Below are 27,512 nucleotides of genomic sequence, written 5' to 3' on the forward strand. Positions count from 1 at the left end.
TTAATCAGAGTCCCATATTGAGGGGGCAAGGCGTAGCTGGAAATAAAATGAAGTTTCATTTACAGTTAAAAAAACAGGTTTTTACACTTTACAGATAAAGGTAATTCAAAATTACGGACGAATAAAATAGCATTTTACATTTTACATCTTGTCCATGTCAACGAATTTACGGTTTTTATTTATTTAAATTACATTATTATAAAAATAAAAACAATTGATTACAGCTTACGAAAATACCCCTTGCCAACCCTCCATGTTGTCTATCATGTTACTTACTTGTTAGTGTCTGACTGGTATATACAAAATGTGACCAAGAAAACGTCACAATAGTAAAAAAAGAAAGCTAAAAGTCAGTTGCCCGTGCCGGGAGAGCCAGAGAACCAAAACAATATGTCAGCCGTCGCCGTCCTAAACCAGCGATATGATTTTACTCATAGAATCACAATTGCAAGGAAATGAACACTAAATACAGCTATCCCGGTCAGCAATCGAATCATCAATTTTTATGAGTGATGTAACTGTATTTTCCACCTATTTGCTTAGTGGTCCGAGAGTGAATGTTGTCAAGTTCGAGAGTGTGTTTTGACGTACAGCGACGTGAACAATATTGCTACGATTTTATGCTTGAACATGTGATTCACCCAAAACAACAACGAACTTGAAACAAAGGAAACCGTCCGATCTAAACAACTTTCGTCAGTGAAAATCAAGTCTTATCGCCCTTGCGTTTTCGAGCGAGAAAAGGACGAGGCCAATCTACCATGATTGTTTGGTTATATCATCAATTCAACCAAGCTGTTAGATAGGTTTATTTAGCCCAGGCATTCTCCGTGTTAAAACAGGCGAAACTCTCCGTTTTTTTACGCAATCTGGGAAGTTCGAATTACTAAACGAAGTACAGGACGACGACGCTAAAATATCCAAGAACCAACACATACCAAAAATTATAACTCAAACGTGAATATTCGTGGTGTATTTAAGTCTAACCGGACCGGGAGTGGGAGTTTGTTACTATTCTAAATATCAAAACATATTTTAGTAGAAGGTAGTAACAATAAATTAAAGTCTCATTGTTGTTTGAAGCCTTTGGCATGTGAAATTATACGCGTAATATTATGAATTTAACTGATATTTATTTGTAAGTTTGTTAACAATGGCCGGAAATTACCGATCATTACCGATTACTTTTCAGGATCTTGCAGTGTCTTCAAACCACTGTAAGGTACACGGGATTCTCCGTTATTGATTTCACACAATCAATATTCGATATGAAGCATTTACCATGAACACAAAATTGTGACCTTTGCCACTTGAATATTCACATGTGTTATATTCAAATTAGAGCCCGATTTTTGATTGGCTGAGAGATACATCTCTCTAAAATATGGAGGTTGAATATTTCAATGTTGTGCTTCATACAGGGTTAGAGTCGTGGTCGCAGTGGTCTCAATGGACTTCGTGTACTAGTTTACCGTCGTGTTCCAGAACTCGATACTGTCCGTACGGTCCGGATGATCCAGGTAACTTAATTACATACGTGGACGAGTAGCGTGAACTGCTGATTTTGTGTGTGCATTTGTCCGGTTCATTGCATCAGTGACATTCTATTGGCAACACAAATGTTTAGTTTACGACAAATCATGGTCTAATGTGAACACTGCATTGTCTCTATATCGAAATCTAAATCATGCATTGGGTATTAAGAAAGTCGTAACATTCAAAACTATTAGTTATAAATTATTAACTCTAATCTAATGTCTTACTAATAGACGGATGCCCCGGAGTCGGTGAGCAGACATCTCGGTGCGTTTCGCAATTATGCGTTGGAGAAGATTCGTCTAGCCTTGTTGATGCAAACAATGCATATGGGGGCAATGTGGCACATGTCATGCAGCATTTAAATGTCGAAGGAAATTACCTTGGTAATGTATTGATTATTTTTTACAGATTCAGACAATTCTTTGTTTTAAGATTGCGCTAGATATTCTGTAAGCAATTGGTTTATTAACTTGAATTTTATAACTTTCAGTTTCTAGGCAAACGTGAACACCATAAGCCGGATTTTGTGTTTTGTTTGCAGGTTCTCTGTACATATCATAAGTTGAATTCATTAATCTCATACTTTTGTCTACGCCTAATTCATATATTTATTGATTTTTAGACGATGATACTTACTTAGCTGCGAACGATTACATGAACAAAGACAAAGACAAAGAAAAGAAAGACATGGAACTAAATACCGGCGGCGGCATAGCTGGTGGAGTGGCGGCTGGTGTAATAATTCTAATTGTAATAATTTGCATATACAGAAAGTAAGTAACAAAAACATCGAGAACAAAAATATATATTTACCACTCCCGTCTTTTCTACTGTTTTATTGTATATAGATATGAACATTTTCGATTGTGTATTGATACAATGAGGTCAACAACCTAAGTTATGATTCGTTACTAAAGAAGACTCGCAACAGTTTCCTGTGTTCAGCTCCACATAATATTGTAACGTTGCGTTCATTGCGACCAAGACTGGAAATGTATCTTGGTCAAGCTGCAATTTTGTGCTGACACTGAGGATTTGAATTTACATTATGTACATAGGAGCAGTAACTGACAGGCTGTATTCGTGACATCAACGCACGTGGCCTTCCCTAGCTACACATTACGTAATTCACTTAGCAACACGAATGCGCATTAGAATGACACGTTTCGTATATTTCTTGATTCAGGAAGAAGTCCGGTTCTTCAGAAACAACTAGTGAATACAAACCAAGGAGTCGAAGAGTGGACGACGACGACGACGATTATTACAATGACTACTAATACATTGAATTAAATCTATTCACTACGTACTGTGAACACAAGTACACCCAAAGAAAACAAAGTGTACTTCACTCTTTTTTTTTTCTCTCTGAAGAAGGAAGTCAATGACGTCAACGTACATTGAACAACTCATACACATTCAAATTTAAATGAATTTGAAGCAATTTTTTTCTTTTCTGTATAAATCATAATGTTATATTTTCAAACTATTTGTTCTTCGTATCGTTCGTTTCTTGGGTTTGTAACGACTGAATTCTGAATGAATCAGCAGGATGGTCCCTTCTCGGTCAGTTATCCTGCGGGTATATATACTGTGATAAGATATACACAGTCTTTAGGTAAAACGCTACCCACAATTATGCTATCTTCTTTATATTATTTACATATTTGATGATGTTAGTTGAAAATGATATAATAAAAAAATATTGGAACATTTTAGAAAGTCCGGGGAAATGTGATATACACTACGCAGTAAAAAGGCTTGTCGTGTTGTCTTTTTCCACTGTGTTCTGTAGCATGGTAATATCCCGTTTGCATTACATAAATATATAATGTATTCTTGTATTGTTGGTGGAGACGTTTTCTTCTTTCTTTATGAATGACCCTATATCACCTGTCCGATTCGACAGACTGTTATGAACCAGTGTACATTTTGTTGATACATCTGTATTCTGCCGTAAGTGTTAATTGTTCAGCAAATACTATCGCTATCTTCTCAGTTTAGTTATTTTTGTGACGTTCATATTATCTGATTACATAGTGTTTTTAATTATCAGGATATTTTGGTTGTGTCGGGAACCCATTTGTTGATCTGCTGTCATCTGCTGCTGCCGAATTGGATGCGGGAATTTTGTTTCCTTTTTCATATGCGCAAAATAAGCCCTTATTACGCCGATTTCCGAGCCGTCTCCAACGCGAGTTATGTTATTGGGGGGGGGGGGGTTGATAGGGTTACATTGTCGTTCTCGGGTCGCAACAACCTGAAATTGCGTAATCCCACGAAATTGAAGATTTACATGACATACTGTCACAGTGCGTTTTAATTGTACAGCTGAACAGATGTGAATTTCCGGGGTGAATATCACAATCTCTCTTAGATATATATATTCACAGTGACGGATCTGGGGGAGGGGGGTTCTTGGGGTCCGGGGCCCCGTTGAAAAATGTATTCAATTTGTTTTTGTATAATATAAACAAATCATTAACTTAGTCTGGCGATTTTAAAGTTTGGAAAAAAATCATGTAACCGCTTCTGTATAAGCTATTGAATGCGTACATAATCTACTACAATTCTTGTATAAATTAGGTCACGTATTCGTACTGTGCCCTTTTCTGAATATGTATATTCCCATTATCTTCAAGAATAGACGATTTTCCGTTCACTACGAGATATCGCATATCGAACATTACGTTCGAACGTCTGCCGCAAAAATCCTCTTTACAGTTCAATGCCGACTATGGCGTTGAAATATCTTCACTTCATTAAAAGTGTCCATCATCAAATGTATATAGCACATTGGTAATCGTGGAATTACCCACAATGTCAGAAAACCTCACATTGTCGAGACCTTACTGCGAAATCCTATCCCCGCATTAGAAGCAAGAGTGACCATAAGACAACTACCACAAGTGACATATCTATCAGCCACGATGAAAAATATTAAGCTCCTATTTGATTTACCTATTTGAATATCCCACTATTCTTGTCAATGTAAACAGACATGTCATAATACTATTTCTTGATGACATAATTTGTTTTAATAGTAAAACAATAATTATTTTCACTTACATATATTCACATGCTGAGTTAATTTGGAAATAAACAATGGCAGTGTACAGGTATACTGCTACCATCAAGAACTTTTGGTCTGAAAAAAACAACCTTGCGTTAATTGTAACGTTTTGTAAACAAGATACAATAAGCTTTTGAAAAGAATTGCCTACATTCACGCTACAATAAGTCAATAAATCGTAGGAATTTGTAGCGATTTTACGTGACTTATGCTCTCAGAATCACATCTTCGAAAGTTATAATACTTATTGGGTTGGCAAGGACGGTAAAGTTATACAATGGAAATCCATTAAAGACATACGAGGATTTTAGATATGGACTGAGAACACCCAGACCAACAAACCACATTAACATAAACTTACTTCTTGATTTTCATTATACTCGTTCCCTAAGCACAGGCTTGATGAAATCTATTTGCAATGATTTCGACAAAGCCCGGAACTTGCATTTACTGACTTGGCGCAATGTGCTCCCTAGTAAAAGACGCAAGGCACTACGGTCGACTTGGCCAAAGATTTTTGGCAGATACTCTCAGCCCCAGAGGCAAAGATTAGAGCCGCCTTAGTATTCAGAGTTCAGTTTATGAATAATCCAAGATGGAATGAATGGAAAAACAATGAAAAGGGAAATAATAGCTTTTAGTAAATACTTTTGACTTACCAAGCAATATGCGGTGTCATTTTTTTACACATGCGTAACCAACCTAGCAACGGGAGAAGACAATGACATATGTTAAACAGCTTTTTAGAAAATCGCGGTGTGCGTGTGTGTGAGTACAAACAGAGACAGCTGGAAGAATTATACAAAAGAGCTGAGAAACGCAGTTTATTAGTTACAAAATAGTGTTTTTTCCATAAAAATGAACTGAAAAAATGGTATGTATGTGTTTCGCCGAGTAAATTTGACAGTGACGTCGTTTTCAATCCCAAAATACTCAAAAATATGCCGCTATAGCCGTGGAAAAGAAGAATTGCATGATATTACTGCAAACTATTGTGAATACATTCAATGCTGAATTAAATTATTGTTTTGTTGTTTGCATATGCCCTTGATAAACCCCAACATTTGTCATCTTTATTAGATGCGTTTCTAAGGATGTACCAGAATACACGCCATTACGTTATATTACGAATAAGCAACACGAGTGATGACATTTCGGCACTCTGCCACAGATCCAAAGTACATGTACTTATAAACCTTACTAAAACTAATTGTTTTAATGTGTCTTTTTATGACAAAAGATCTTTATTATGTTGACATAAGCTTTCGGTTCCTCCAAGAAAACAAAAAATTGAAGCCTCCGTGGGAACCGGATCGAGATATCTCCCACATGTAACTGATTAAGTTTTTGTGTGACCCTATCGGAAATTTCAAAGCTTTTTTGGGGTTGTGCTGTAATTATAACTGGCTCATTATACACAATTCTCGTGTCAATTACATTATGCGCATCAAGCGGTAAAGTGTACGTGTCATGCGCCAGCTGTCATTCAAACAGCGACATTCGTGTTTGCGGTCTCCATTGCCGCCAGTTGTTTTCCGCATTTTCACTCACGCAATAGCCAAATCAATCCAAACAGAGTCACAATTATCCTGTTTTGTTTCAGCAACAAAACACAGACAACACACATGTATTTATACTGTGTTACCATTGCGGTTATGAGGTCTAATGTATCTCCAGTAAATCTCAAATAATTAACTTCAATCGCAGTCTGTTGTTTGATTATTTCACACGGCTATTATTGTACAATCACTTATGTTGTTTTGATGCGACAAGAGTAGCTGCGGATTTATACCCCCATGTAGATGAGACGATTTAAGGATTAATGTCAGGGATAATAATGTAAACTGTATAACAGCCGTTCGCTAGATTTATGCCTATTACTGTGTCCATCAAATGATAAATTACTGACGGATTCCTTGGTATGTTAACCTTTGGATTGCATGGGGTTTTTGAACCACCTCTAGTGTGGAAATATTTTCAGTTGTCATATTAATAATCGATGGCTAGTACAAACTAATATGTAGCGAGTTACATTTAGTTATCAAAAAAGCCACGGACTGATGGCGTGCATTCTTGTGATATCACTATGCAGATAGGGAGAACAGTAAAATGATATATCAATATATTCAGACTGGGGTTGGGAATTGAAAATATTTATACAGCTTTCGGCACACCGATTGGCCAATAAGCGATTAGTGCAATTACCCATACCCAGCATCTAGCGCTGCCATGTCACAGAATTATTCAATCAGTCTGTAAGAACGTACATTTAACATTGTGCAGGATTGTTACCAGTTGTCTACAGGTAAGAATCCATCATATTATATATCATGTCTGAATTTCACACGTGTTACTATTTTGCGATGTATGAATTTCCCCCCAGTCTATATCATAATACATATGCATATTTCCATCATAATTCGACTTAACATTTGACACATTGACACTACCATTATATTTGAGATGTTTTTAACAGCATTAAATCTGATTATCGACCAAACAAATATCCATTATAAAGCACAATTATATACAATTTAACTAAGAGCAATATGCGATTAGGCATTGATTTTCTTCTTTGCCTAATAACCGTTATCATGTTATAATTGCACGGTTCCTAGCCACCTCATTAACACAATCGAATTTTAAGTTTTTGTTTGTGTTTTAAACAAAGTTTGGGCAAGGGGTTATAGTATTAGGGATGGGCGCAGCCGAGGGCGTGGATCACTATCTATCATGATGCAACTTGTTTTTTATAGCTTGTATGTATGGCCACCAGTTGCGTTAAATTTGTGACAAACTGTCAGGTGCTCTAAATTCGAAAATGACGATTAACGTAAACATTCCACCTATTTCATTACGTACATAAACCCGTCCATGTCGATCCTGGCCACACAGCATAGCCATGCAAAGTCCCTCAAGATCTGGCTTCACAGATGGTGAAACCCGTAACAGTAATTGTGAAGCATTACAGACAGTGAATAGTACTGGCAAATAACTATAAACCCATAGTTTAATATAGTTTTTTGAGCACACAAAAAATATTTAGTGTACTTTCGAGCAATACTACATTTTTGTTGGGTTTTGGGTACCTTGAAATTTATCATGAGTAAATCAACGTTCATGAACATTAAAACAACGCGATGGCAGTGTCAATGTGCATAGTATGTTTACGCATCGAAGTAGTTGATAAATCGTCGCATTCCCCAGTATTTGGTTGAATAATGTTTTTGTTTTTTTCAATTTCTATTCCAGGATGTGGCAATGGACATTACTGCTGGTAATGACAACGTTGATTTCAAATGGGGTAAGACGACGCATTCTTGCTTATGTTTGTATGTAATATTGATCGCTGCATATGATGTTGTATCTAGTTCATATTGTATGTTAGTGTTCTATGTGATAATCTGTATACAAACAAAAACAACACTACTCGCATAATTTAAAACAGTTATTCAGTATGCACCACAACACCCCGCGCCGTCATTACGAAATGTGGGGGTTATAATGGAAAAAAGTAATAAAGTTCAGCATTGCATCACTATCACAGGATTGTATTGTCACATGACCAATAACATTTCTTCTGATTCTCCGTCATTGTGAAAAGTTGTGCCATTGCCTAAAATATTATTCTGTCATTTGCATATAACTATGTCCAGTTATTTGAATACATTTATGTATTTTTGATATCCGCAATAACATACAATTAATAAACTAAACATAACATCCGTGGCGAAATTAATCCATACGCATATATATGGAACAGACACAGATAGTTTCACGCATTGTGATGAGTGGCTTATGACGTACGGAGGATATATGTAATGTGACTAATATTAATATTTAATCGTTACCAGCAAATACGCATTGAGAATAATCACTGTTACATATAAAATATTACATGACATGGCTTTTACCCATGCAAGTATTTCGCACTTGTTCTTCCTTTCATGTACGCATTTGCATTTTTACATTAGAGTACTGAGTCTAATATTGTGCGATGATCTTCACGCTGTTTTCTATTGTTTATGAGTTTCGAACAGGATTTACCAAATTACGACTTAAAAATACACACATTAAGTGTATTTCGTGGCTATTTATTAATTATTGTTGCCTAACACACCCGAAATCGTTCTCACCAATGACAATTTTTTCACTACATTAGTTATGTAAACGTTGTATTTCATCTGTTGTTGATGTATTTAGATGCCTGCGTTCATAACAATGTCTGTTGATTTGAACCCCCGGCGAGTGGAAATGCAACAGCGCCACTATGTGGATACATTTGATAATTATTATCAGTTTATATAACCTTTTGGAATATTTACTGTATCTTGTAGTGTATTTACTTTGTTGCTTGTCATGAAACAAAATTAACCGTGATCTCAAGAAACGAAGGAATACTTTTAGAACTGTGAATTAGCTTTTTGGAAGCAACAAAAATATATTGAATTTATTTCCATTATGCTGAGTCATTGTCTGAACTTTCCTTATTTACATGCCGCCTTCAACACATTTCAATATACATGTGTTCCCCACCAAATTACTGATCATTACAATGCTGGTACAGCGCCTTCAAGTGGTGATTTTGCCTGTGATTTATGTCAGGTCGTGAGAGTAATGATCACGGACGCAGACTAGCTAATTCAAACCACTTTATACTTATAGAAAATGATCACATGATGACAGGACCAATCACATACAAGCATGAAAACGAGTTAAAATCGTCAAAAAGACGGATTTCATCATTAAACATAAAATTGGCTGCAAAGACGCTTTGGAACACGTAAACTGATGATTGGATATAAATACATAAGTCGCGATCCATGATCACAGGTCATCAAAATAATAAAACATCATCGTTTAAATAATACAAATGTCAGCAACGTATTCTTCAATAATGTATATTTGTTCAAATATGGTGATATGATCTCAATTTGTAAATGAATCAGCTAAGCTTACAATACTGGGCCGAATCTGACACATTTTAGTGATGCACCTAATTTATATATCTTTAAAATCAAATCAGGGTAATATGCATTCAATTGCCATTTACATTCTGCTGATTTTCATTTTTTTCTGGAAATATTAGTCATTCTGTTCCTATTTGTTTAATTTCACAGATGATGGCACTGGACCCATGCAAAGGTAAAAAGCGAAATTGAACAATACATTGAATCACTTGATCTACTACTATTACAATGGATTTTACAGTCTTTGCGAATGGCATTTAGTCTTTTTAGTCTTTAGTTAATCTTTCTGTCTAGACATGTTGCAAGTCTATTTTTGTACATTATTTCCATTACAAAACAAGTAATTTTCACCAGTCGTATATATCACACCGTTAATGCCAAGGAACGTAATTACGAATTGCGAATTACATACTTTACGATGTGCCTACAGAATGTATTGTGGGATGTCAGTCTGCTCACCTCAAGATAGTCTGTTTACTGCAGAAATAGGACCTGTGATGCAATAGGTATTAGATGAGATGTATTCCATAAAACTGTTGTAAATAAATATATCGTGTGAATAGCTTGAAACCCATTAGCTACTGCGCGTAATTGCATTTAATTTGTTATACCATAGATAGTTGTGAACATACATTCGACATAGATGTGCTACAAGAAGATGAAGGATTTGAAGTGGATGGCTACATACCCGAGGTTGCAGATAGGCTACCAGAAGATATTGGTGTTCTTGTCGGACGTGGAATTGACGTTGGAAGGATAAATGAAAATTATTTGAAAGAAATAGGAGTGCCACAAATTATTATTAACAAACTAAAACCATACCTTGGTCTGCAGGTGAGATTAGTGTTTATTCCTTTTCCCTATGCCTCAAATGGCATTACATGAAAAAATGATTTCCGGGGAATGTTTTGCTTGTTTGACGGCAAGTGACAATGATTTCCATTGATATGTATGCGAATGTTGATTATTTACTATTTCGTGTTTCATTATGATGCAACAAGTCTTCCCAATTTTGCTTGAAATTTAACTGCATCTGTCTGGTTATCCGATTGCAAATCGTGAGAGCAATTTACCTTTAGTAAACAGGAATGCAGTTTTCCGAATTGTTGTCAGGCATTGTGCAATGCAAATTATTCTACAATCACCAACAACACTTTTGCCTGATGAGTGTCATCTAGCGCTGCTGTGAGGGACCATCTCTGACTATATGTTGGTTGGCATGCCCCATTCCACCGCATCCGACTTAGTATTGATGAACACTCTAGACACAGATGAGATGCACACATGATTGGTTAGCAGATTTCGAAACTCTGGGACAGCCTACTACATACATCAGTTGGAAAACAGTTCAGCTCGTTCAACAGAACTGCCGGTCTTATATCCAGGGCGGAATGGTCTATCTAATATGCAACCTTAACAAGAAAAGATGAACCGGTTTTCATCCCTTAGTGACATTGTTGGAAAGAGTTGTTCTAGTGCACTCAGTGCAACATTCTACTAGAGTGTAGGCACATCAGGGTAAGCAAAATACTATCGCCTATACATTGCTCCTAGATGTTGCTAGTGGCATATCTCACCACAGATCAAAATAAATTATACATTTGCCACACCGCTGAACACCAAGATAGAGTTGTATGTGACATTCAGCACAGTCAGCAGTGGCATTGGATGTATTTCACGTCGTATATGTATTCCTGCAATTTTCACCGATAATGTTAACAAAGACTATTTTGGTCAAGTTATTGGATTATCCCCCTCATCACTATGGTGAACCACCCATTCGCCCTTCCTTATGATCCATAGTTGCTAACACTTCAATACAGGGGCATTTCTGCGATGCCTGAGTTGTTTTTATTGTCACACTCACAGACTATCATCATACACAGATATATACACAGCTTATAAAAAAGCCTCAAGCACCATGCTCCAGTCCCTCCATAGGAGCGCAATCAAATTATACCAGAGCAATTATACCGAACTGTGTGTCTTCAACATGATTTGGTTCTAGTAAACTAGAACCTCGACCCCAAATAGGTCGTTGACTATCGTCAGCCTCCTCGTAACTATCAGTGTATAGTGACAAACTTATTGACTATACTGTGTGATCAGATTCGGGCGTTTCTGTAGGAATATGCTCCTATTTTTATGTTCATTGTAAGTCCGTGAAAGTTCAGAGAAAATATTGCGTATGATGCAAACGCTGTGGTTTTCTCGTTCTAACCCTGTTATCTAACAGATCAATGATGTATTCACATACGTGATTTTATTTCACTTCATTCACACTGTGCAATGACAAAGAAAAGCATTCGAATGAATGGAACATATGACGAACATTCCAGAATAATGAAAGCATTCTAACATGCACTACAGGGTATTACGGGTGGGCAATTATATTGTTATGCAAGATAATAAGTGTTTCTTTTATTCATAATAGTTATTTATTCGAGCTATCTGAATTGTGTTTACTCTAATGATTACCAAGATTCTTATGTGAGACAAAGCGGTGTAAGTCAAAGACATTGTAATCACAATGTCAATAGCTTGATTAATGAATTAATTATAGGGAAAAGAAGCCGAAGACAAACTAAATGAAACACCTCTGGTGTTAACCTATGATGAGTCAGTAGATTTAAGTACAAGAGTGGTGAATAAATTCTGCGAAGATATTACAAGAAGATATAACAACGCCGTGAAAGGTGAGCTGTGCTGTGAACGTTATTTACAGTGCTACACATATAGCGCTGCGCCCTGTGCAATATGGGACTCATAAAGACGTACACAACACGTGTAAACAAATATTGTTTGTTCCTCATTTGTTATAATCATTGGCGTGTAAAATTTCAATATTCATTCAATGCTTTGTGTAGGAATGTTTCCAGTTTCTCTTCATCGCCTTTGGTTATTGCCAATGTTTCACATCCATGAAATAAAACGCTAATCACATTTGACTTAAAAATTTTCATTTGAATTTGTTAATTGTCCATTCCTCAAAATCTTGGATAGCTTGTTTAAGGCACCCAAGGCTTTTCCGATCCTTTGCCTCATAATCTCTCTTGCACCACTATTTTTGCTGATTGTTGCTCCAAGGTAAGTGAACTTTTATACCTCCTCTATTTCCTTCTGCTCTATGAGAATTGGCTCTCTGCATTTTGAATTCGATCTCATCACGTTAGTATTGTCCATGTTAATTTTCAGTTCAGTTGATTTTGCTTGCATATTTAAATGATTGCACCTGGCTTCTTGTGTTGGATAGCAAAGCAATATTGTCAGCGAAATCTGAGTCGTCTATAAAGTTTCCTCTGACCCCATTACTCCTAGCTGTTGTGGTCTTCTTCATAATCCAATCATCCATAACCACACACTGGCTTCCAGTGTACATTGCCTTTAAATTTTGATCAGCTTTGGTGGAATTCCATATTGACGCATGATTTCCCACAGAGTTGCTCTTCCAACGCTATCAAAAACTTTTTCAAAATATATGAAAAGGAAGCATATGTTGACATTCCATTCTATTGCCTGCTCCACGATGTTTTTTGAAAAAAATATCTGCTGTGTTGTGCTGCTACCCATGCAAAAACCTGCTTCTGAAAAACTTGTTAACTGCTCCTACAATCGTTTTAATAATTATTCTGCCCATCTCTTTCGCTACCACTAATATTAATGTGACACCTCTCCAATTGCCAATTAGTCAGGTCTCCCTTCTTTGCAAGTTTTATGATAAGCTTATAAACTTATGAAAATCATTGCATAACTTTCTGGTTGCTTCATACACTGTCTTTATTTGGCACATTTCAGCTGCATCTTGTGCTTCCTTTGCTATATTATCTGCCCAGATCCTTTTGTCTTGTCTTGTGGATCCCTTCACTTCCCTGTCTGTCTTGTGTATTCTAACCGCTGCTGTAAACATTGCATAATACATTGTGTATAGTAATAACTGTAATAAAATCTTAATTATTTAATAAGGCAATTCTACTCTGAAGAAATTTGAAGCCTTAACTTTAATACAACGATCGGTTATTATATTCATATACTATCAGTATGGACTTGATGGGGCCCCAGATTTCTGGAAATTTGTCACCGCACAAGATTGGGACAGTGCACTTGATGAATTAAACAAGATAGCGAGAAATGACGAAGCGCAATGGTTACACAATAAGGTCGTTGAACATTGGGTGAACGATAATGGAACTGTCATCAAAGAAGGTAAAATATGTAAACAATAACATTCCCAATAACAATTAAGTATTATATTTGAACAATAATGAACGACCAGCCAATCCATAATGGAAGAATGCAATTATCACCATTTGACCATCTTGAATTTGTTCATCAAATAAATGTACATATGTGTGAACTTACAACATGTTTAAGACGGAAATGCCAAGAGATACAAGTATAGATGTCAATTCATGAGACGGGAATCTCATAATTTGGCGTCCTAAGTGACTCACGTAGGCCACAACAAATGCCACACGAAATTGCATAGTAATCACATGTCCGTCATTAGTGATATAAACACTGCAACTCCGACAGGAAAGCCATGCTAAAACTATACGATGCGCATTGATTTATTCTCTATTCGATAATGTGAGATGTCCCTAGAAACACACATGTTATACAAGTATTTGGCTATTGGTTATAATTTGATTCCCGCTACGTATAGTTCAATACGTATCGCTAGAATAAATTACCAGTCAAAATGTATAATTATTTATTTTGTTTAACTCTACATAGGTCAAGGTTGTGAAGATCCACATATCAGAACATTTGATGGACTGAAATTCAACTTTCAAGGTTATTGTTCGTACATTCTCACAAAAAGTAGTGATAACGTAACATTCCCAGCATTCCAAGTCAATGCAAATTTCAGTGGCGTTCATGATCCGCGGCAACCACCAACAAGAATGGTGGATATCAGTTTGTTCGTAGAGGGCGCTCTTGTTGTGAAGATGTACCAAGATAATACATTCCAGGTAAACTGTCAACATATGCTGTAATTTTTATAAACTTTGAAGTAGGGACCATGTAACTATAACACTTTCGTCGTTTTCTTAGCGTTAGCGTTTTAATAATCTTGACCTCAATATTGTAATAGAGCTTCTGAAATCAAATATTTCTATTAACAATAACAATACAAAAACAAATATGTTAACAAAATTATTTACATATTAATATACATTTGTACATTGATTTTGAATAAGCTTCTATAATACATTATTGATCATTATCCCTGCAGATCAATGGTAAGCGCTTCAAGAACACGTCAGCTGTTATTGGAAATGGAGACGGAAATGTTGATGTTGATGAAACAAACGTTTATGTTCAAATGATAAAACCGAGGCTTATGCTGACATGGAACGGACGACAGCACAAAATAAAGATCCGTCTTGATGATACCCGGATGTATGGTAATGTGTACGGTATGCTTGGCAATGCTGATGGGTTTAGCAGTAACGATTTAAGGAAGTCAGATGGGAAATTTACTACCAAGTTTGAGGATTTTGGTAACAGCTGGGAGATACCAGGAAGGTGGGTGGGAATTTAGTTTTGACGGTCCCAGCATTCCTGAATGTCATTGTTTGAGTTGCACAATTTATTTGGTCAATCAGTCGGTTAATGCAACTTTCATTCGCAAGCACACCAGTTAATCTGAAACAAACACCAATTGGGTAAAACAGTTTAGGTGCTGCACGCAAAGCTAAATCTGCTTCAAATACAGTCTGGGTCTTTAGGGATTTTCGGAACTTCATCCACCAGGCTTCATTGAGAAGCATCTAAGTACAAACAGGGGGGAGGCAATAAATGGTTTCATATCTGGCACATAAATTCCAAACCATTTAGGGTTCACTCGTGATGCGATGATTGTAAGCCCACATACCCCTTGGCATACAACACCTTACCTCGAAGAGATGGTTCTTATGAGAAATTACTATGACATCATATGGATATTTGAAACACTCCTCGACAGGAGTGAATATAACTATGGACAGTTGGACTAGTACAACGTTATTCCACATCCTTATAACTCATATGGGCGTCATTAGAACTACCTACGGATTCATGCTCACATTTTCATTAGTCACTTTTTGACAGCCTGTACATGAAGATTGGATAGATTCATTAGTTAATCCTTTTAGTTGCAGAAAGCATGGTGTTCTGATACACTTTTTGGTAGCAAATATCTCATGTTAACAATCAATTTAATTTCATATGTTTTTTTTTTCATTTCAGCTGTAATTAACATGACTGACACCTCGGATATGGAAATGTTGAATTTTGCGTACACTTATTCAAGCAGATTTCATTGGTAGAACAATTATACAGTTAATGAATTGATAAAGTAAAGCATTATTATTGATCATCTAGATTACATGCTGTGCGTAGCATTCGGGTTATTATTTATCTCACTGCGTATTTGTGGTTTTACGCTTATCAGGTGGTAATAAAATACATGGCAAAATGTGTAATGTGTGGATGTTTACGTCTGTATGGCCACAATTCTCCGTTACACTATGCTAAGTAATTGTCTGAATTGGCAGATCGTAGCTTAGTTGTACCGATTTATCATTCAGCCCGCCCACATCATGAACATGACAACTGAAGAAGGCAAACAGTTCACGAATTATAATGGATAACACACCCAATATGATCAAAATATTTTCTTAGTTCCCTGCAATACCCATTACCGATCATGTAGCGGCTCTCAATAGAAGCAACCAGCTGTCTGAAATGGATTCACTTTTATCGCATGTATGGCATAATACCATACATAACAAAAAATAACGGATATCAACAAATTGTTAGCAACGTGATTAGCTCTTCAACTTCAAGGCTCTTCCGCGGCTGTGAATTACCATCTCGAGTGTTGCGTATTTAGATCAGTAACCTGCACGTAATTAAATTAGTTTTAATTTGATGGTTACCTTGATGCTTGTCTCCGATGACAAATTAACTGAGTTGGTTGTACTGATTATAAATATTTGGTTTTTTATCACGCCTTCTAATTTGAACTAAGATTCCGGGAATATGTCTATTCTTGTTACACCAATCTTTGCCATGACTAATTGTATTAACCATGTACTTTTCGATTTTCATTTAGTTTGTTCAAATAGTAAGTGTCCTAGTCAACCTCGCTGTTTTGAACCCAAAATGTTTACTGGTAAATCGGACATTTATAAAACATTGAAAGTATCAAACTGGTTTCAAAGTGCTAGAATGTGCAGGAAGAACAATATTTTTATTAACAAATACTCATAGAATACTATTACACTACCCAGCGACATAACATCTCGTAATAGTTGAAGATGTTCTAAAAAATAAATGGATTATAAAACTGAGTATTCAGTGTTCAAAGAGTTGAACGTGCATTGGCGTTCCGCATTGTCCAATGTTTGTAACAAGTTTGAACAAAATCCGACCATACATAACTGGTTTTATAATGCTATAAATCCTTGGTGTTTTTCTCTGATTCTTTCAGTATGTATAGGAATTAACAAATAGAAATGAAAATTTCAGTCATATTTACAACGATTGTTCGATTTTTTTCGTTAAAACATCACGGATGATGACGTCCTTGCCTACCTCATTAAGAGGCCGGTGCTTTCAACTTGCATAACAGAAGAGTGCATTCTGGGTATTTATCTACTGAATTTGAAAGAAAGTACTTTTTATGACATGGTATAACAAAAACATGTATTTTGCCAATTGCTGGTATTTTTTCACAACAACTCTGTGTAATACGTAATGTATCCTTGCTGATCGTTTATCAAACGCATTTGCTCTATGAAAAACACATTTTTAGTGAAATCGCACATCAACCCAATGTTGTGTTAGTTGTATGCTGAAGCATAGCAAATATTACTTAGTTTGCTCGTAACAACCTCTTTAATTTACGTATTAAAATGTATGCGCTTTTAATACAGCATATACGGTATTTTAGATGAATCATGTTTGCTTTATTACATGTATGTGTTTACAATAATGACAGGTGTAGTATACTCGGTTTATGGGCGCTTCTGCTCAAAGTTACAACAAATTTAACAATGCAGTATATGTGAACAATATGGTGGGCTTGCAGTCCTCTGTATTAAATTTCAAATCATAACATCACAACTGTTGACAGAATTACATTGTACGGACGCAATTAAAATTTAGGTTGATAACTGACTGCCTTCCAAAATGTCAGGACTGTGTAAAAAAGAAAATCTGCATATAAACAGATAGTAATGGTCAGTCAGTCAGTCAGTAAATGACAAAAAAAACCTTTCCTCCCCTCTCGAATCTAACACGGGTTTCAACGAAATCTTGACCAATCTACATTTAATCATTATAAATTGGGCTTACAATCAGTACTATGATATTCATAGTTTTAAATTGTCACAAAAACAGCTGATCTGGAGAATAAGATTTTCGAACAATTTATTGTATTTTTTCATAATATGCAATTTATTTTGGGAAGAGGAAGCGTCCAGTGTGCACTGTATACTGAATGAGCAATACAAAATACACTAAGATAGGGAGTAGCAACTAATTTTAATTGGATTGTTTAAGAACAAATCATAGCATTGTGTAGTATATGGACATATTTTATGTGACTTAATAATAATCATATCTGCAATATCTAAACCACTGTTACAGATAGGAACATGCAATCAGTAATATTAGGATAAAAATACACGTTACATCATTAATATGCCAATCTGTAACATCTCAAGCACAGTTGGAGATAAGAACATGCAACCACTACCATAATGATGACATTGGACAAGAGATGACTAACTTAAAAGATTGCCGTATAAGCTTGCTATATAATATGACCTCATTAATATGCAATAAAGCAAGCACTGTTGCAGGCCGGAACATGCAACCAGTAATGATTGTACAAGAGATATGGCTATTTTATCGGATGACCATATATCAACATGTGACCTGATTAATATGCACAACTATAGTATCTTGAGTATTGTTCCAGACAGGGACATGCACCTAGCCATGTAGACTGCACAAATCAAAACCTCTGTGAAAATCTTCCACAACTGGCGACGATATTATAGCCTTTATTATTTCCCTTGAAAGCCGTTAATCGCCGTTATGTAGGTATATTTGTTAGTTTTATTATGAAACTCGGGGTTAATAATTTAATAAGGATTTCAAGAAAAATACTTCTGTTTCACTCGTGTCTTTCTAAGTATGTTGTAAACGATATATTAATAACTAAAGTGTGTTTTGTACCATATGGTGAAGGCTTTTGATCATTAGAGTGTGATGAATTCACAAATAATTATATATCAGTGGACAGTGGAGTAATCACTATTGTGGAGTCGATTTTAAAATCATAGTTATTTGTTTATTTTGCACTCTTTCCTCTGTCACTGGCCTAGGTAAATTTTTATAGTTCACCGGGTACCTGAGCCCTTTCCACGGACCAGCAAAACAGTAGGACAATATCTACTCATCAATGTTTTCGTAGAATACCAAACGACACACTGTCATTTGCTAACAACTGTTTGCAACAACAGTAAAATGAAAATCACTCGTGAATTTCGTGAGATGGTTGATTGTATCGAACAAGCCATCAACTGACGACGTGCATTAGTGTGATTCCACTAGGCAGACGGGGCTGGGGGAGGCAGTGAAGTGGATGTATATTTTTACAGCGATTGATTACAAAATATTAGTTACGGCTAATGTTCGCTCTGTCAGATTCGTGTCACCCGTCCTATGTGTATAAACACGGATCCACCCACAACGGAGACTATGATTTTGTTGGCATGATAATCGATCAAACATATTGATCACAATGACAGTCAACCTAATAAAATCGGTAGTTGTCCCATATACTCACTGCTCATATTTGGCCAGGTTTCCGTCAGTAAGCCTGTCTCCAAATGCACTGCATCCTCTAATCACCGAAACCAGCCAAATAATTAAAGAAACTAATCCACGAAGAAACTATGTCTTACTTCTCACAACAAACAGGTATACCGTAATACAAATGGGATTACAAATATTTCCTTTCACAGCTCTAGACAATAAAGAACCAATTTTTACTATAACTAAACCAATCGCTGGAACCAATTAACAACCAATTTACTCTTTATTTTACACCCAATAACAAGGACACTCTACCACTACACGCCAAAACCAGTTATTCTCGTATTCTTCATCACTTTATCAAAACCAGCAAAATTAAGGGCTCTTTATTGCAAGATAGTGGATGACATTAACTTGCAATGAGCGTTGAATGTATACTCCTGATTTGTACCAGCTATATTATCGAGGTCTCAACATTGCACAATTACGGTGTCAATGACATTTTGCACACGAAACGGTAAATTAAAGATTATTTGCTATTTGCCAGCTGACAGTCAAAACAACGGCATTATTGTTTGCTGTCGCTATTGCCCTATCCGAATTTTACTACCACAATAACCAAATCAATCCAAATAGAGTCCCAATTAACGTGTTTACAAATACAATTAGGGAGATTGCGTCTTAAGCAAAAAAACAGAACAAAATACAACACTACATGTATTCAGACTGTGTTTTAAGTGTAGGCCATGTAGTCTAATGTATCTACAGTAAATCTAAAAATAATTAGCTCCCATTACTTTTATCACTTAAGTTGTTTTGATGCGACAAGAGTAGATGGGAATGTTGTCCCAATGTAAATGAGACGATTTAAGGATTGGTTTCAGGGATAATAATGTAAACTGCATAACAGCCGTTCGCTAGATTTGTGCCTATTACTATGCCTATTAGATATTTAATTACTGGCGCATTCCCTGGTATGTCAACTCCTGGATTACATAAGTTTTGTGAACCTCATTAAATATGAAAACAATATTTTCAGTTAATTTAATAATCGATGCATAATATAAACTATGTATAACATCTCACACGGTGAGTGTAGCGCGTTACAATAAAGTTATCAAACAAGCCACAAACTGACGGCGTGCGTTCATGTGATATCACTAGGCAGGTATGAAGGCGGTAAAATGATATATCAAAGTATTCAGACTGAGGTTGTGAATCTGAAATACTTAAGTAAATTTTCACAGCTTTCGACACACTGATTGGTTGAAATATTTCTATAAATATCTATACGACATACACGCCACATTACATAAGTACTCAATCTATGAGCACGTATATTACGTATAATTCTACAGAATTGTTAAGCATAGCAGGTAGGTGAATCTATGTTATATACATTAAGTTTAACGTGTGTTAGTAATTCAATATTAGCTAGCTATGTTTACAATATATGCATTTCATTCAATCTTCATTTTTATGCTGATCTAGTGAATGTCCCCAAGAAAATATATATGAATACAAAACGCAGCTAATGTGATCCAACAGTTGAAGCACACCAAATTATGGTAGTTAGAGTAATACCAACCAATTGTCGTGCGGAAAGAAATGATTTATACAACACATTTTCTCCTACTGGAGGATTTTGTAAACTTGTTCCATGTTTATAGATGTCGAGCAACGGTGATGGACTTTGCGGAACAGATAAACTGCCTAAACCTTTCTTTTCGTTACGAGCAAGGCAAGGTATCGCTATAAAAATACCTGTGTGTGATACTTAGTTGTCTTCAGCCGAAATATATTTTGTAGAGTGTTTATACAACTGTGCATTGGAAACTTAGTAAAATCAATGCGTTTGAAGGGGGTTAAGATTAAGTTTATCTATTCTTCTACATTTTTTATAGTTATTTTTTAAAATTTTCATTGAGTAAATCATCGTTCAGAAAATTCAGAGGGACACAGTGACAGAGTGCATACATATCTCCAAAGAGTCGCACCGAGGTGTCGAACTAATTTACGTATTTGATAAATTCGTCTGTCCTTGGTTGAATATTGTTTCTTTTAATTTCTATTTCAGGATGTGGCAACGTACATTATTGTTGGCAATGACAATGTTGTTTTTGTGTGGGGTAAGAAGACGCATTTTCCTTACTTTTATATTTAATAGTGATCTCTGTATATGGTTTATATTGTATACTCGTGTTTTAAAGATATAAGGTTGGGTTAGCTATTTCTACTTCACTCGCGGATGTTGGATTTATTCTATATTTATTTATTTGTTTCTACAGGCGATGGCCAAGGAACCATGCAAAGGTAAAACAGAAACTGAACAAGATTGTTATATAAGATAGTGAGAAAGGTGTGCTGGCATTTTAGTGTATAAAATTCAGACGTATGCACAGATTCCTGTCAAAGTATTACGGCTATGGAATTTATGGAGTCTCTAGTTCTAGGCTATATATGAAAAATGCAATGAGACCGCCATTTTTGAATAAGCCAACTTTATGTGTGTTAAGTTTGTTCATAGTACTACATACATACAACAAACTGTGACTTTGAACTGTGTTTGTTGAACTTTAAAGACACAGTTATGCTTTAAGATGTTTTAAGTAATGACAAATGATTTATAATCCTATTTAATGTGGACTTACCCGATTGTGCCTACACGTCCAGTCAGCACAGTCACTTTGTAGAAATGGTTGTGCTATGAAACACAATTTACACAGTTAACATTGTGGTCACTCAATGGCAGCCTAGAATTCATAAAATATTGTATTCACTAAACAACACTCCGTTAATGGCTAGCACGTGATTAAAAAAGAACAGTAAGCATATGCATGCCAGACAAGGTGATGCCACAGGATGGATTATGAACCTGTTCGCCTCCAGGTAGTTTATTCATTTCTAGAATAGGATAATTGACGCGCATTACTCTATTGTTAGTAATCTTGAGGGAATAGTATATTTACATTGAAAATATCTATGTGAATTGGTAGATGCATGTTAATTAATGTGTATTTAAATTGTTATGCTATAGATAGTTGTAGTGATACACTTGACATAAATTTTCTTGAACAAGAAGAAGGCTTTAGAACAGATGGTTATGTACCTACAAAAAATGGTCAGCCAATAGCAAATAGTGGAGTTACTATCGGACGTGGGGTTGACCTTGGGAGTAAAAATGAAGATTATTTTAAGGGAATTGGAGTACCACAAAATGTTATTGACAAATTGAAACCCTATTTTGGACTTAAGGTAAGATTAGTGTAAAATATATTCAATATTATATGTGCCAGTTAATTAAATAGTGATTTTCGAAAAGGGTTCATATTTAAATTAGGCTTTACTGTATATTTACACACGAGATGACACTATTGCCAATGACGTTCATTGACCTGTTTGGTATGTTTGCAAATGGTGATTGTTTAATATTTTTGGTTGTATGTAGTTCGAACTTCAAGATTCAAATCAGTCCGATACTCAAAACGACAGGCCAATAGAGTAAGAGTAGTGACATATTTAAAATCAAATCCATTGACATTGTACTGTTTTCCATAGCGCAAACGGAAAACACAATTGAAATTCAATACATCTCACACACATTTGCTGTGATACACGGCTTCTTTATGCGTATTTTATCGTTTAAACAAAAGAATAAATGCAGCTATTAATGACATTGAGACACCGAATGTTATTCTATCTGTCATTCGGAGACTGGCATCACCATTTACTGGACCATCTACAGAAAAAATAATAACTGACTGTTACCATGGGACGTGTGAACAGCTCAAAGTTGAAAATTGTTTTCAGTCTGTGTTTTATTGCATGCGTGTTGTGAAAAATATTCATGACTGTGTGTGCAATGTGAAAGAAATTTTATCCACAGTATTGAAGTCTAGAAATATTAAACTAAAAAGAATGCATTTTATTACGTTCCATAATTTACGCAAATCAGGTAGTTTGAGTAGATTTAGAATTCAAAATTACCGCACTCCCCCCTGGCACAGATCTATCTCGAACATGTTTTCTGTGACAGTGATACACATTAACTGACAACATTGTAATCATCTCAACGTAATTCAACGATGAAGATTTTCATATAGATTAGAAGTGATGCAGAAGTGATGGGTTGTGGATGCACACTTAGTATTAATAACTGGATAGTGTGCGCACAGATGAAGAAATTTGGATTAAATATTAGTCTGTAATGAGACCTCATCAATTTTGAACGAATTCAATTTATATGTAATAATGTAATTTACTACGGACTGCAAATTTTGCTCATATTTAAAGAAATGTGGATGAGCTATTAACTAATCATGTGCACATCAAATTGCCCGATACCTTTTGCACATATGCATTACCAATACTTGTCACCGCTATCTCCGACATGCCTAGACCGATCACATTCAAACTTATCAAATACATCTTACGATACACGTGCAGTCTATTCGTTTCACGATCTGATTCGCCGGAATGACGACCAACTATATGCCAAAATTTCATCAAAATTAAACATTTTTGTTATCCCAGAACCTGTTTTTTTGCTTCATGTGTTATGTTGAGTGAAGTGTAATGATTTCGTTCAACTGTAATTTAATCAGCAGCAACTACTCCCCTTTAAAAACAATCAGGTGAACACCGATTTCTTTGGATCAGGCTCGCAGTCGCATTGTACAATATTCTTACTGCATTGACGGTCTTAAGATTTCGAGGGTAGATTATATTGCAAAATGATTGCGATCTTTGGCTGATTATTCACTTATATGCTTATTGTAGAGAAAGTAACAAACAATGAATTAGACCATGTTTGCATTCCCTCCTCCTTTAAATATAATATAAAAAATATTTTTATACATCTGTCACAGTAACGCCATAAGTTACCGCGTGCCGTAATTTTGCGGTATTTTACGGGGTATTTTCATCCTATTTCCATCATTAGGGAATTCGAATTCCAAATATACAGTACGCCGCTCATCGACCTCCGCAGCGCGTCGGTTGATAGTCCAGCTGTACTGCCTTCGTGCACACTTTGAAATATTCTCGTAATAACCTCATAGTATTGTAGCTTGATTCTGTGTCAGTAAGTTATTTTGAGAAGCAATTTGCAACCGACTCAAGACATACACAGAGAACTATTTGTTGCAATGCCAATTGGAAGCTACGGCGTAAAACGTTTTTGTGTTGGGTAGCAATTTTAGTATACTAGGAAAAACACATAACATAATTGCTACACATCCATATTGTTTCTCTCTGTTGGCATGACTATTAAGACACTTCCCTTCCCACAAACACATTCAACCATTATTTCATTTATCATCATCATAGGGAACAGATGCCGTCAACAAACTCAACGAATCGCCACTTACTTTGACCGAGTAAGAAGCAAAAGATTTAAGTGTGAAAGTGTTGAATAAATTTTGCGAGGATATTACAAGCAGATATAATAACGCCGTGAATGGTGAGTTGCACTGCAAACAATAACCATTTATTCAATCGAATTTGTTGATTACAACATACATAAATAACGCTGGAAATTTGAAAAGTACAAAGGAGTGCGAGTTTTTCGCTCGCCTTCACGTCATAAAAGCAAGCATGTGAGATCATAAGTTGTGATATTTTTTACAGATGACAATTCAAAAAATTCTTACTGAGACATAGTTTATGTCTTCATATTAATGGTGTTTCGTTTTAATGATATTGAGCATACATAGCATGTACATACACACATGTTTTTTGATAGATTATGTGAAGACTTAAGTTGATGAGCGGCCATGGTGAACAATGGCATGAATTTAATGAACGGAGTAAGATTTTAACTGTAATGTTTTGTATTTTAACATACGCAATTAGGAAATCCTGCTCTGAAGAAATTTGAGGCCTTGACACGTGTTCAACGAACTGTTATCATTTCTATATATTATCAGTATGGGCTTAATGGAGCGCCAACATTCTGGGGATTAATTACCGCACAGGATTGGGATGGTGCACTAAATGAACTGAACGATTTTACGGATAATGAGATTTTGCAACCACGGCACGATAAACAAGCCGAATATTGGGATAATGATGACGGGACTTCATCATGCAAGGTATAGTAATAAAATGTGTTGCTCCGAAACATAGTATTCATTTCGTTTGTGCAAGCGTGTTGCATAGCGCACTCGTATAGGTATAGGTTGAAAACATCTCTTCAAATACATATTAGAATTTGTTGCCAATCAATCAGTATCAATAGTTACTTTCAACTCTACATAGGTCAAGGTTGTGAAGATCCACATATCAGAACATTTGATGGGTTGAAATTCAACTTTCAAGGTTATTGCTCGTACATTCTCACAAAAAGTAGTGATAACGTAACATTCCCAGCATTCCAAGTCAATGCAAATTTCAGTGGCGTTCATAATCCGCGGCAACCACCAACAAGAATGGTGGATATCAGTTTGTTCGTAGAGGGCGCTCTTGTTGTGAAGATGTACCAAGATAATTCATTCCAGGTAGAGTGTCTATTGTAAATTTAAAAACGTTGAACACACAAGTACTATTTCGTTGTATTTTTAGCGTTTTAATAATCTTGATATCATTATTGTATAGAGTTTTTGAAATCAAATATGTATATGAAAAAACAAAATAAATATGCTAACAAGAATAGATACGTCTTAATATTGATTTTGATACTTTTTAATATTGATAATCTTGATTTCGAACAAGTTTCTATAATACATTATTGATCACTATCCCTACAGATCAATGGTAAGCGCTTCAAGAACACGTCAGCTGTTATCGGAAATGGAGACGGAAATGTTGATGTTGATAAAACAAACGTTTATGTTAAAATGACAAAACCAAAGCTTATGCTGACATGGAACGGACGACAGCACAAAATAAAGATCCGACTCGATGATACCCGGATGTATGGTAATGTGTACGGTATGCTTGGCGACGCTGATGGGTTTAGCAGTAATGATTTGAAGAAGTCAGATGGGAAATTTACTACCAAGTTTGAGGATTTTGGTAACAGCTGGGAGATACCAGGAAGGTAAGAAAATGTATTTTTTGAACAAAGTGTCGACTGCAGTATGTTAAGGCGGGAGGGTCGTCACCTGCGCACGCGCGGGAATTGAGTTCCAAGTGACGATAACAACACACGATAACGCAAAGTCTCATAGGTAGATGCCTGTTTGTAAACAATGACGCTATGGCCACCTGCGCATGCGTTTTTAGGTAGTTTTCAAACTCGTTGCATCCACCAATATCCATTTTGAAGGCATCTAAGCACACTATAGGTGGTAATACAGTATTACTCCAACGTGATAGGAAATATGGACCATGCTTTGCTGGCTTTTGAAATTTAAGTTTGAAAGACAATATTTAACGAATTTACCAATGCAAACAATCACAAATAGATGCATAATAAACGAAATAAAATATTGTGTTAGTCTGTAAGTGCAGGTGGAATGGATTCCCCGGTTATTTGTGAATGAGCGCGTGGTATCCCCACGTGATACCCAAGTTGTTACTTTTCCGTGATACATATAATGTATAAAGCTACACAATCCCAAATATGTGTCTGGGTAGCAAATATCATATTTTAACATTCAATTTAATTTCATATTTTCTCTTTTCAGCTGTAATTAGTGAAGACAAACACAACTGACTTCAAACATTGGCGAAGATTTCGAATATTGCTTATGCTTATTGACGCTGGTAGTATAATCATACAGATAGTAGATTTATAAACTAAGTACTTATTATTTATTATCTGGAGTATGTGTTGGGCATAAAATCCGGGATATTGTTTATCTCACTGTTTATTTGTGGCTTTTCAGCAGATAATAAAATAAATGACAAAATGTGTTATGTGTGTGGTCGTAATTACGTATTATGGTCACTCCAACAATTCTTCACTACACAACGTAGTGAATTGGTGGATTGTGCATGATCGATACCAACGCGTTTATCATCGCAAATATTATGTTAGAATTCGGCTTTCCGTAGAAGCATCCAACTGTCTAAAATAGATTCACTGTTTATGACACGTCAACTCAAAAACAATACTGTTTTCAAATAAACATCGTATGTATAACATGTTATCACACATCAAAAAAAATATCGCT

General features: G+C 35.8%; 2 protein-coding genes across 3 annotated transcripts; both read left to right on the plus strand.

Annotated features, from left to right (window-relative positions):
- The first annotated feature begins 1,348 nt into the window (after window positions 1-1,348).
- On the plus strand, window positions 1,349-3,028 carry LOC102806086 (uncharacterized). Its single transcript, XM_006815128.3, has 4 exons — window positions 1,349-1,520; window positions 1,770-1,922; window positions 2,162-2,312; window positions 2,726-3,028. Exons 1-4 carry the CDS (start codon window positions 1,385-1,387, stop codon window positions 2,817-2,819), a joined length of 534 nt encoding a protein of 177 aa, XP_006815191.1. The 5' UTR covers window positions 1,349-1,384; the 3' UTR covers window positions 2,820-3,028.
- Window positions 3,029-6,807: 3,779 nt separating this feature from the next.
- On the plus strand, window positions 6,808-27,103 carry LOC144354618 (uncharacterized). 2 transcript variants are annotated; one of them, XM_085506381.1, is made up of 9 exons: window positions 6,808-6,917; window positions 7,865-7,916; window positions 9,733-9,757; window positions 10,199-10,416; window positions 12,146-12,278; window positions 13,546-13,785; window positions 25,654-25,892; window positions 26,142-26,434; window positions 27,024-27,103. In XM_085506381.1, exons 2-9 carry the CDS (start codon window positions 7,866-7,868, stop codon window positions 27,031-27,033), a joined length of 1,209 nt encoding a protein of 402 aa, XP_085362507.1. In that variant the 5' UTR covers window positions 6,808-6,917; window position 7,865; the 3' UTR covers window positions 27,034-27,103. The 2 variants fall into 2 exon arrangements, with proteins under 2 accessions (XP_085362507.1, XP_085362506.1); XM_085506380.1 differs by lacking the exons at window positions 25,654-25,892; window positions 26,142-26,434; window positions 27,024-27,103 and adding exons at window positions 14,317-14,555; window positions 14,819-15,111; window positions 15,814-16,049.
- The last annotated feature ends 409 nt before the right edge of the window (window positions 27,104-27,512 follow it).

This window comes from Saccoglossus kowalevskii, chromosome 12 (assembly GCF_978046115.1).
Source record: "Saccoglossus kowalevskii chromosome 12, keSacKowa6.1, whole genome shotgun sequence".
NCBI lineage: Eukaryota > Metazoa > Hemichordata > Enteropneusta > Harrimaniidae > Saccoglossus > Saccoglossus kowalevskii.

Coding starts and splice junctions, on each gene's coding strand:
- LOC102806086 (XM_006815128.3), top strand. CDS start 1,385: ATGGAGGTTGAATATTTCAATGTTGTGCTTCATACAGGGTTAGAGTCG. Junction 1,521..1,769: donor GTACGGTCCGGATGATCCAG/GTAACTTAATTA, acceptor TCTTACTAATAG/ACGGATGCCCCGGAGTCGGT. Junction 1,923..2,161: donor TGTCGAAGGAAATTACCTTG/GTAATGTATTGA, acceptor ATTGATTTTTAG/ACGATGATACTTACTTAGCT.
- LOC144354618 (XM_085506381.1), top strand. CDS start 7,866: ATGTGGCAATGGACATTACTGCTGGTAATGACAACGTTGATTTCAAAT. Junction 9,758..10,198: donor GGCACTGGACCCATGCAAAG/GTAAAAAGCGAA, acceptor GTTATACCATAG/ATAGTTGTGAACATACATTC. Junction 12,279..13,545: donor ATATAACAACGCCGTGAAAG/GTGAGCTGTGCT, acceptor TTATTTAATAAG/GCAATTCTACTCTGAAGAAA.